Source organism: Bactrocera tryoni, chromosome 5 (genome assembly GCF_016617805.1).
Source record: "Bactrocera tryoni isolate S06 chromosome 5, CSIRO_BtryS06_freeze2, whole genome shotgun sequence".
Classification (NCBI taxonomy): domain Eukaryota; kingdom Metazoa; phylum Arthropoda; class Insecta; order Diptera; family Tephritidae; genus Bactrocera; species Bactrocera tryoni.
The window spans coordinates 48,055,443-48,068,307 of record NC_052503.1 but is presented as its reverse complement, the minus strand read 5'-3'; the positions used below and the strand labels follow the sequence as shown (position 1 = coordinate 48,068,307).

Below are 12,865 nucleotides of genomic sequence, written 5' to 3'. Positions count from 1 at the left end.
TATCAAGGGAGTCCAAAATGTTTACATTCAGTTATGAAAATGTTTTTATTCTTTGGTAAATAAAATTTGTTTTCAAAACCGAAATCACTGAAAATAAATTTTTATTAACATACATGTGGATAAAATCGATTCAATTAATGGAAACTTTTCGTATCCGGAAATTTTAAATATTAACCGTGAACATTCTCAAAATTCTCTAAAAGCCACCAACAAGTAAAAGTTAGTGTTTCCATTTTATACCCCCTGCGCCTTCTTTATGTACCATATTTAACAATAAATTTCACATTCGTTTCGTAGATTGCACAACTTCATCGAATCTGTGCAAAAAGTATGTTAAAGTGCAATAACCATATGTATTCACTTCATAGCCCTATTCATTTGTCTAATATTGAATTCTGTTGTGGTTACGAATACCAAACTAGTTATATGTAAAAACATTTATTTTTGTTTGCCAACAAACAAAGTTTACCACTTTCGAAATAAATATTTTATTGTTTGACATTGTTGTTGCAAATTCGTTACACAAAATCATAGATTCTGCACTGAGGTCCTTAGTGAACAACAACAATGCTTCGGGCAATGAAGTGAACAGCACGCAGCAGCAAAAACTTGTGAAATTTGGCAAAAACACTTTAACCATTGCGTTTTGGGGATTTCATTCAGCAAGATTGGCGATACAAATTCGGTTATTATTTTTTTGCGAGATTTGTTACTTAATGCTCTTAAACCAGAACTCAAATATTAACAAGTAAGGAAGGACTAAGTTCGGGTGTCCCGAACATTTTATACTCTCGCATGATAAAGTGATAATCGAGATTTCATTATACGTCATTTACATATTTTTCAAATACCGTATTTTTGTAAAGTTTTATTTCGCTATCATCATTGGACATAACTCGTCATTATAGGTTGTTGCGAGAGTATAAAAATATCGTATATTAAAAAGAATTTGGAAAAGTTGGCAAATATGACGAATTCTCTTCATGAACATTTCACTGTTAATTGCATCAGCGCCTAAGAATTTTCGAAAGTATTATATAAAACAATTATTCTTCTTCTTCTTTGGCATTACAACTGTAGATCAGTCTGGGCCGAGAACAAAAAAATTCTCCAATTGCCTCTATATTTTGTAGTTTTTCAATGGAACATCATTTTCCCTGCCAACGACACGTCTCAATTATAACCGTATCTCCAAACAGCTTATAATGTTTGTGGTTTCATCTTCATCGATATTCATCGCTTACGCGGATGGCTCCAAAGCCATTGCTAAGAACAGTTCTCACGAAAGCTCCAAGTGTTTTCTCGTCTCGGTTCGTTATTGTTCAGGATTTTGCGGCGTATAATGGGATGGAAGTAATGAGAGATTTCTAGAGCGAAATATACAAAGTTCTCAACTATTTCAAATGTTTAACTGACACATGGCGTAGTTCCCAAGACACGAGGAATCTTTGGTTGTGGCATCCAGGTTGTTGGTCTTGTCTTTGTTAACCACCATATCAACTATATTCGGCCTCAATTCATTCGATCAGTTCATGTGCCCTTCCAGCTCCTTTCTATCAACAACGGTTATCGGTCGGTTATCTGTCGGCCCCTGTTGCTTTGTTGTTCTTAAGTCACATTAGAGATGTGAGATATACATATAACTAAAGCTAAAAGTAGTCCATGTTTCGGTCTAAGTTTCTGTGTAACCTCACTTAATATAATCTTCATAAGTTAGTGCGCTAAACTATTATTTATAAAAAATTATTATAGCTCAGGATACATTTTTTCGGTACCCCATTTGATTGTGTAAAAATTGGGGAAATCTTCACATGAAAATAATGTTGAAAACTACTGAAAGTGCGATAATTCAAGAATAAATGCGTCAGAGACAATAAATTTCGCAACCGAGGTGATACGAAATGCCTTTACAGCAGCCGGTTGGACAACGCCCACTGCCTCTTTTATGTATATGCGCATTTAATAATGCCTTTAATGTATGGAATCTCAGGTATGAAAACCGGATTATATCTGCTTAAGGGGCTATACCAGTGTGACACTTTGAAAAAAAACATTTTTTTATTTGCTTTTTCGATAGCTTATATTTTCATAAATATCTTGTGAAATCGAGAAGGTCGTATCTTGAATAGTTTTTGGATGGCAGTGTTCTAAAGAGCGACCGCTCGGAGCTGCAAACATTTATAAGTGAAACTTTAAACGCTTTTTTCTCGAAACGACATTTTTCAAATTTGCTGGCACCATAACTCAACGAGAAATTGACCGATCGACCTAAAATTAAAACTGCTATAATTACTATACAATGACCTACGATCTTTTTGATTGGTTCAAAATTGTCAATTTGGCATTAAAAAACGACCATTTTTTACCTAAAAAATTTTTTCAAAATTACGCCATTTTGTTAATTCTTGATATTTTTCAAAGATCGTAGGTCATTGCATAGAAAATATTTCTAAGTTTATTTAACTTTTCAAATTTTTTGTTTCAGCTATCATTCGGCTGGAATCATGCCAGCAGTTGGGGCACTTTGTTTTTGCCACCTCCGAAGACAGTTCGTAACTCGGTTATTTTTCAACATTTTTGTAAAAAGCAAATCTTAAAATATAGTTAAAGATATACCTTATTACGTTCAAAGAAGTTCGAAATATTCAATCGTGTACTTTCTCTTATAAAAATTCACAAATTTCGCCTATTTTTTTCCTGCGTCACACTGGTATAGCCCCTTAAGCCCCAAGTTATCGAAAATGTGGACCTCAGTGCATATGGCTGAAATTTTACCGAAAATAGAGGTTAATATATGATACATACTATTGAAATTCATAAAGTATCTTTTTCTTGCAATAGTAGTAGTAGTGTATGTAAAAATTGATATAACCATGTTAATACTTTCCCTAGTCCCTGCTTACCTAATATGTTTATAAGGGTATACGAGTTTCAAAAAATTGTGTTTTTATTAAATTCTACAACACCTTTGAATGTTGTCCTAAATTTTCAAGATGATCCGAGTAATAGCTTCGGAGATACTTGTGCGCTCGAAGCTAGTTAGGCTAATTGCGCCGTCTTTAAAGGCGTTTTTCTCGAAGCGGTGTTTTCGCAGTTGGTGGGCCAGATTTTTCGAAAACTACACAGAGGATCTTCATATAATTTTACACAGGTCGCAGATACAATTCTTAAAGACTTGGACGAAGGATTTTTTTTGATTGTAACACAACTTGAAAAAAAAAAAAATTTCGCGAAATTTTCACTGAAATTTTAATTTTTTTGTTTAATAAAAATGTCGGCGAAAAATCTAATTTTCGGTTTTTTGCCTTCATTCAAGTTCTAAGTTAAAGTTTTTACTAAAACAGGTATTTTTCACTTTTGATGATCCTGTAAGGAGTTATCCGCGCAACGTTTTTCCGAGAAGTCACCGGAAATGGCGTCGTAATGGCCGAGTTTAAAATATTTGTTTGCAAAAATTTCAAAATTTCTTTGTTAATAGTGTATGCACATATGTATGTAATATTATAAAATTCTAATAAAATATTTCATTCTTATATGGGAAAAAATTTTTTGAAAAAAATCAAATATAACCCCTTCTTGAAAGATATTCCAACTCCTAACTTCAGTATACCAAATATAAGTATTTCAAAACTCCTGCTAGCTATATAGCATATACTATATATCGACCCATTTTTAAGATATTTTAACAAAATTAGGTGAAGTTCTTCTCTTCAATTAGCACAAATGAATAATTATGGATGAATAATTATGGATGGCGTCTCCCTAATATAATATACATGTCACAGACCAAGACTGCATGTCTGTCTTCCAACTTTAAGAATTTAAGAATATGCAAGGACATTGTTTGCAGTATAGATTAAAACACTTGCACCATTTGTTGTGGTTACTAAGATAATCGCCGGGATCAAACACATTAAAACTCATTGTTTTTCACGTGGCAACGCCTCTCTCCTAACCGCTATCTGCCATTTAATTGCTTTAGCATATCTTTTGCACAATTCTAATACCTTTTAATATTAACTGCCTCTTTGCAATTTGTTTTCATTACAACAAATTGAATTTATTCTGCCCATTTGCATGGCAATTCAATTGCAATCAGCACGACTTGATACTCGAACAAACATACCGCAAACACCGCCTACAAGTGTATACTGTTATGTTGCTTTTGATCACAACTAACACCCTACTCTCACCACAAAGCATATTCACCACAACACACATTGTTCAGCACTTCGCTCTTGCTTTGTTGCCATTCTTTAATGCTTGTACTTACCGCATCCTCGTTCTCTTCCAGCTTGCTGTAGCTGGCGCAATCTTCGCACACCCGCTGCTGACACTCGAAGCAGGTCTTGTGATAGTCGTCGGGTTTGAAGGATTTCAAACACACGCGACACGCCCCCGCTCGTCGCCCCGGCTCGTTTTTCGATGAGTTTCCTGCGGTGCTGCCGCCTGTCGTATTGTTATTATTGTTATTGTTCTGATTGGCCGCATAAGCGTCCTGGGTCTGTTGCTGGTACGCACCGCCATAGCTGCCGTCTTCGGTGGGCGCCAACGAGGGACGCGGTGACATTTTGTTCACTGCAATGAAATATGAAGACAAAGAGAGAAATGAGGTTAACTCATTAATTGCGTGTGAAGAAAGATGTTCTTATTTACGCATGTGTTTTTCTTTTCCTGTTTTAAGTAATTTCCCTACTTTATATATTAATATTTATAGTTGAGTCTTGTAAAAGATGCTATCATTCACAAAGCCGATCTATAGTTTCTAATGTCTCTTTGACATGCGATATATAAAGCGTTCCTTAACATTTTGGTATGCGAAAGCTGTAGGAAAGCGAATGTCTCACGAGCTCAGCATCCAGGAAATGTGGTGTGTCTCACATCTCCAGCGTTTTGTTTTTGTCTGACCCTGAATCTTAGGAGTATGTGTGCAATTTTCGGGTACTTTTCTTTTTTACTTTTAATTTCTTAGAGTCCTGTACGGCTTTCATTCGATCACGTCACCGACCAAAGCATTTTCTTTACAACAGAAGCTGGAAAGTCGACACCCTTGATGAAAAATTGTTCAAGTTTCAGTTAGATAGCGATCCGAACAACGCTACAGGAACCGAACAACAGGCGGAATACCTAATACAACACATCAGCTAGGCATGTGATGCCGCTATGTGCAGGAAAAGGCAAACCACGCAGAGAAAACCTACATTTGAAGTCCTAAGCGAATGTCGCAAAAGCGAGACGTCTTCGTCAATAAGGCTGACAATCGACGAATTACGCAAGATTAAAGGAATGCTACTAGGGGAAGCTAAACGACCTCAAAAAATCCATAAAAAGGGAAAGGTCTGCTGCTTTAAGCCCATAGGGTGACGCTTACAGGACAGTGATGACAAAAGTCCGAGGACGAAAAAGACAAGCTCCAACCTGTTCCACGCTATTTAAAGTTGCTTCTTTCCCGCGCAACCGTTTCAAGTATATGCTTTAGAAGAAACCGGAACGATGACTTCAGCAGTCACCGACAAAGAGATTGTAGAAGTAGCAGAATGATTCGCCAACAACAAAGCAACAGGGCTAAACTGTATTCCTAACACAGAACTATTCGCAGAGTGCCTACGAGAAGGCATATTTCCAAAAATCTGGAAGATGCAACGTACAAAAACCAAACAAACCGTTGGTGAACCAAAGACGGGGTATACGAGCTCTTTGTCCAAAGTCAGTTCATACTTATGTACGCTGCACCTATATGGGGTACAGCGCTGCAGCAGAAAACCTACTTAGAAAAGGTGAAGTCAATAATCCGACTAAATGCAATCAGGGTTGCTACCGATCTGTATCACATTGGGCGGCTGGAGTTAAAGCTGGGAGAGTCGCATGCCACCAGACGTAATGGCCATGGAAATCAAGCGAGTTTTCGATAACGAAAGAAGAGAGGAAGCAGAAAAGACAAGTACGAGAAGGTGAGATTTGAAGTAGGCAACATGATAAATGTTCGAGTGACGCCGGAGAATATCGTGCCTTACGTGACCATATCGAAGGTGGTCTGGAATAGAAAGAGAACGTGGACAGCTATAGCTATGCAAGGATGTGGAGAAATGAGTGGAAACGCAGCGAAAACCGAAAGATTTACCGGACTTTTGCACTGGGCTCCACAACGTAATGCCTAACTGCAGTTCCGTGGGCTGAACACAAGCAATAACGAGGGAGTTCAAAGTTTAATATTTAGGCGTACTGTGCTGCAAATCCTGTTTGGGTGTGGTCCCAAAGGAAGTGTATCTTTAGCAGTCAATACAAGTTGTACTACTGTGACCAAAAAATAAGGTGAAATTTGAATTTAAACTGCGCGCGTCAAAGGATTTTGAGAATTATTTTTCTTTTAGGTTGGTAGTACTGTCAGTCATATTTATGCCAAATTTCATGTTTGGCCGAATACAAGCGAAATTTGTTGACGACGGAGTTGAGGGTTTAGTAGCCGTGGTGAGGTCCTAAAAAAAAATGTTTACAAGTGGTATAGTGAGTTCCCAAGGATGTGTGTCTCGAAGACAAAGAGTTAAAGGCGGCCAATACGAGTCATACATATCATCTGGAAAAAAATGGCGATATCTGTGAAGATTTCCTCTCTGAAAGCTGACAAATTGATACGCCTGCAGAAAATGTGAAGACAAATGATCCACTGGCAGAGGTATTGATAGTGAGGCCACTGAGTGCTAATTCAAAAAAATTATTCTTCAATTTTTGATTTCAAATTTCGATTCTGTTGGCCAATTACTGCATTTCTGTATCAAATATTTTGGTCACTTTACATTGGTTTTTCCTTTTAGACAGCGGAACAATATACTACAGTATGAATCAAAATTTCGAAATGAATTACAATTTGTTGAGTTGATAATAATACAACTTTTCTGCTCTGCTCTCTCTTTTTTCAATGATGCTTATGCTTATATAACCATTTGCATTGAATTTAATTCAAACGAATTGATATATAGACAAACAAAAACACAAACATACATGCCAATCAAATGCGAGTATGTGCTTACAATGCCACGCTGCACACTGCCATGATAATAAATCAATATTTTAGTAACAATATTAATCTATGTGTGTGTGTGTTGACGGATTTTTGTTGACAGCGGATAGTGTAAGTGAAGATTGTCAACATGCAGCGACGTGATTCAAAGCCGTAGACAGCAGCGACCGTGGCAAATAAATGACTTTTTAATTGAATTAGACACATACAGCACAGAGATACGGATGTGTGTACGTTTATGAGAGTGTGTGCTGCTGCTTGCCCTTGTATGTATGCGCATATTTATTCACACATTTACTTTTATTTCATAACCGTATGCACATATAAAGCGAATGGTATGCTTATATAGTATAATGTGTCGGGAGTGCATGTGGGTCACATGACTGTGCTAAACTGTAGTTGACAGCCATCAACCGTCATCATTTAATCAAATCTTCGGCAGTAGTGGCGTGTGTGTGCGCATGTCAGCCGTCACATTAGCATGTCACAAACTTTTAATTGAACAATTAGATAGTGATACACATTTACAATAAATCTTTTTCATGGTTTTTAAGCTCGCCTCTTTTTTGTTCCACATTTTAAATGTTTAATATCACATAAATATTTTCGCTGTAACGAAAACTACTAAAATGCATTTTAACAGGAAATTTATTTCCATTGAATTTTATTTAAAACGGTTTTTGCTTGAATTACACGCTGAATAGCTTTTATGTATGTGCTGACACGGCGTATACGCAATGTCATCTGATTTGTTTTGCTGCACTCAGCAACACTAAGGCAGTAGCAAAACTAATTGATAATCTGATCTGAAAATAATTGCCACCTATTTGTTTTGTAATTACATGTTCATTGTTGTTGCAGTTCAAATTTGTTAATTTGATATTTCCAAAAATTATAGGGTTGAAAGTGAAGCGAAACAAATACATTTATTAATTCATATACTCGTTAAAATTAAAAGATTTTCATAAATTTTGGGTAAAAACACGAAAAGCTTCAAATGCACTAAATGCATAAAAAAATGCATAATCTCCGAGGATATTGTTCAGATCGGCTTACTACAGCATATAGCTGCCATACAAATTGAACACATAGTTACCTAAAGAAATGCACCTGTGAAGGGTGCAGCCGAAGTTAACGATTTTCTTGTTTATATTTAAATCGGCCAGTTCGTATGGCAGCTTTATGCTATAGTGGTCCGATCTGAAAAATTTATTCTGGTAGTGTTGCGTTGCTTTTGAAAATATGCTCCTTCAAATTTTGTGTTGATATACATATCTTTAAATATAAAACTTTTCCATAAAAAACTTGAGCTTGAACGGTAAGTTTATATGACAACCATATACTATTGTGCTTCAAACTAAAAAAAATTCTTCAAAGCATGTAGCATTTCTGTGCGTTATAATTTGTACCGAATTTCGTGAGAATATTTTGCCAACTAAAAAAAGGTTCCACACAAAAATTAGATTTGGATCGTTGAGTTTGTATGGCGCCAAATGCTATAGTTGTCCGACGGCGGTTTCAATACCATCCAGCATCGTGGCGAAAAAGAACGTGAGTAATATGTTATATGTATTTCAGAACCATATCTCAAACACTGATAGAGTACGGGAAGCATCGAAGGCCTGAGTGCGGAACTTTAATCCGTTAAATCTCATCTATTCCCATATCAAGATTCTCCCACGGAACCACCGTATAAGATATTACTTCGTGATAGTGACAAGACATTTGACGTCTCCCATATAGTAATGACGCCTCTTCTTCTGTAACTGTCTTAATTTAGTCCTGATGGCAGTTACCGCCTCACGAACTGCTGTCCACTTATCAGAGAACTGACACATAAATGCAGTCAAATTAACTATAAATATAAATAATAAATAAAAGCTAAAGTGCGAAAACTAGTTTTCTGGGAAACAGCTGTTAAAAATAAACAGCTCGTTTCGTCAGTTTCTCGTTATCTCATTAATTGTTCTCCTTTCCAGAGGCTTCAAGGACGTCCAGTAAGTGTTGTTTTTGGTCGGAATATTATTATAGTTCATCGTGTAAGTTGCTAGTGTGGAACATTTAAAAAGTAACACTAAAGAAGTGACGTTTACTCTAATACCGCGCAGCTGCTGTTGTCTTGTTTTCATTCGTCTCTCTATCCGGATGTTCTGTTATCATATTTGTGTAAGTGTTTCTGTTGATTATCGTCTTCGCATTTCGCATGAAATGAAACATTAGTGTTGATGAGGAGTTCAGTGCCGTATACGGACAATATTTCCATGAAAAGGATGATGAAAACAATGAAGAGAGCGATTATGATGAAGACGAAGTATGTGTATCTCAGGCAGAAGATGATACCGAACAAACTTTTGTTAAGATTGACCTGTCTGTTGTTGAAGTAAAGGAGGAGGAGCTGGTAACAAAATTTCTGTCAAAAGATTGTTGTAATAATTAATGTCATACACTGATACCACGGGAAATGATCGAGAGTACGCGGAACAATTGTTTAGAGATGTCGAAAAATGAACTTGATTTAGTGATACTAAGTCACATCGAACCTGGAATTATGAGTAACGAAAAGCTAAAAAGTGTACACGCAAAGCTTGCTGGGCGGAAGAAATATGGGCAGAGACAGGATACAGAAGTTATGAGGCATAAAATTACATTTACCTTCTACAGAGTACCTGTTTGTCGTTCGTTTTTCCTTTTTGTACATGCGTGTGGGAAGAAGTGTTGCGAACAATTAGTACGTCATTTTGCCGCACAGGGTGTAACAGTGCGCCAACACGGACTGGCAAATAAACCGAGTACACATCCAAAGTCATTTAAACCGGCTGACATCGAAAAAGCTGTTAAATTCATCGAGTCTATAGCCGATTTAATGGCTCTTCCACTGCCCGGACGACTCCTAAAATTTAAAGATTTTCGGATAATGAAACTGCCATCCAGCGAGACGAAGTCCTCAATTTATCGAAAATACATTTCTTCACTCAGTGATGACGAACTGAAGATGAGTAATCACAGTTTTCGACAGATATGGTCCAAATACATACCCTACGTTACAGTTATGAATCCAGCGGATGATCTCTGCGATGTCTGCCGTGGTAAGTAGCTCATTATTTGCTCATTTTATAGTTGTATCAAACATTGAGATTAAATTCAGTAGGTTTTTTTTTCTTTTAGTAGGAAACGCAATATCGATTGCGCAAGCCAAAGGTGTTACTGACATTGAACGCGAACAGAAGCTTAATCAATTTCTTGATCACCTCCGCCGAGCCCGAAATCAACGAGAATATTATCAAAGTTGGTGTAGAAATACTGACCCTACAGCAGTCGTTCTGTCATTTGATTTTGCCCAAACCGTTCACTACCCTGTCAGTCCACAACAACCTGGTACAGCATACTTCAAACCAACCAAAAGGTGCGGAGTCTTCGGAATTACAGACGAAAAACAAAAAGTTCAGGTTAGAATTTCAAACTGAATCATAGGAACTCAAATTGCTCGCCTTTACAGGATCTTACTTACAATTTTTTTTTTGCAGTACAATTACATGCTTGACGAAAAATATGACGTTGGTAAGGGACCTACTATAAAGACATTGAAACACTCGTTCTTTTCTGTGACAATTGTGTTGGGCAGAATAAGAATAACACTGTGCTATCATATCTGCAATGGCGTTTGGCTTGGGGTCTTAACAAAACTATTTTATTCAATTTTCTACTTACAGGGCACACTAAGTTCGCGCCTGATCGTTACTTCGGTATTTTCAAAAGTAAGTATGCTGTCAGTAGCATCGACACGTATGCAGATTTACTGCAGTGTGTTGAGGCATCATCACCTGGGGGTTATAATAAAGCTGTATCGCCAGAAAAAGTCGTCTGGTATGAATGGGACAGCTATTTTAAACCACTGTACAAGTCACTTGTTGGAATACCGCAATTCCATCATTTCAGAATCTCTACAGATTGTGTAAAAACAAAGAAATTCGCAGACAGTGAAGAAGTGCAGTCCTTTAAGCTTCTGTTAAAACCTATCGATCCTGAAATGCCGAAAGTTATACAACCAGCCGGTTTATCTCTGGAACGTCAGTGGTATATCTATCACAATCTTCGCAGCTTAGTTTCGGATATATCTAAAGTAGATATTGTGGCTCCATTGCAGAAAGGTTTGCCATCAAAGAAACGGAAGGCAAAAACTAGTGAAGATGTTCTCAAACTAGACGAAGAACCGGGACCATCTTCCTCACGATCAACACGTAAAAAGATCTCAAGGAAAACGACAACAAAGAAAAATACATAAACTACTCAGCATTATTATTTTTGGTCCATAATACGTTTTTCTAGTGTATAATCATGTCTTTATAGCTATAATTCAATGTATTTTGTTCATTACAAAAAAATTTTATTTTTTCGTACTTTTACTCTTCTTTCTCTACATTTTTAGGGAACTTTCAAACAAGTTATGACTTTTTGGATTCTATCACGTGAAAAAGCATCTCATCTTCCATCCGAATCAACTAAAAAGTGAAAATTGATTTTTTGACACCTAAGCCCCCTTTCCGTAGACCAGGTCACATATATATATATATATATATATAAATATAAATAATAAAATAAATAAAATAAACTACACATCGAACTATGGACTGAGTTCATTTTCATGGACCACGTGGTGGCGTGGTTTGACCCTACAGCAATTGGCACCAATAGCTAATATAATCTTGTGAATTCATCTCCTTGGCTCTCCGAGGTTTTCTGTTTAGTATTAGTAAAAAAGTAAAAAGTTCTGTAAGTTGCATATATAGTCGCAGTTGTGGAGAATCAACTTCATTCTTTATTTCACTTTATTAACTTATGTATATTTATTCTTTCATCTTTCATATAAAACAGGCTTCGTGCTTCTAAAATCCAAAAGCTCTGACACCACCTCCATACTTGCCATATCCAGAAAGATTTCATAGAGAATTTATGCAAGGAACGTACTCTAAAGTCTTTGATGAAACTTTCTTGAAAATAATGAGTACTAAATTCAAATATATATATTTTTTTTAAATTTTAGTAGGAAAATCGATATTTATACATCGTTTTAATGACAAATATTATATTCACAAGAGTTCTTGATAATAAACAAATTCCAGCGCAGTTAACACTGACTACTCTCACAGATTTATAAGTTCCAAAAATGGCTTGGCGAAGATATTTTTAAAACTATGAAAAACAGTTTAAGCAAATAAAAACATATTTTTTTAACTATTCTGACGACAAGAAGTTAAAAATACGGCATACATCTGCAACCTTACAGTTTCGAATTTTGGTAGAATACAACTTTAGCGCATACGTGTCCGAAAATGAAGCCTTAATGAGCCGAGTTGAATATAAAAAGGTAGAGTATGATTAATTAATTTGAGACACACTTAATTTCAATATTAGAACAAATTGTAACAAAAAAAAAATTAAATTTATTTAAATTTAATGTAAGAAATTTATGGGTATAGAGAACGAGTAAATAACAGTGTTAAATAATACAAAGTGTATTTAGTTCAAATAAGATTTTAGTAAGATTAAGGCTGAGAAGAAAAGTGAAAAGATCTTAAATGAAAATTTTAGATATTGCTTGGGAGTAATAAGAACGCAATAATAACTACTACTTATGTAGTCTACACGAAGACCGGTTTTAAAAATTATGCAGTGTTTTCCTCATCTACTCTACTAGAGGTAGTACGGGGTCTGGCACTTGAAGTGCAACTTCAGTCTATTCGCGCAGCCGTCGCACTGGAATCAGCTGTTTATAAATTTGCTTTTACAGTTCGCAGTATTGTTCACAAGTGTACAAAAGCGTTTTGCCAAAAGTGAACGCAAAAAAAG

The 12,865-nt window shown here is 36.2% G+C and overlaps 1 protein-coding gene across 2 annotated transcripts in view; it reads right to left on the bottom strand.

Annotated features, from left to right (window-relative positions):
• The window catches only part of LOC120779062 (regulating synaptic membrane exocytosis protein 2), a 414,623-nt gene that overhangs the window by 151,519 nt on the left and 250,239 nt on the right, over positions 1–12,865 (bottom strand). For both annotated transcript variants that reach the window (XM_040111195.1, XM_040111196.1), the window contains exon 6: positions 4,274–4,578. In XM_040111195.1, the coding sequence (XP_039967129.1) occupies positions 4,274–4,578 (305 nt within the window). The remainder of the gene's footprint in view (positions 1–4,273; positions 4,579–12,865) is intronic.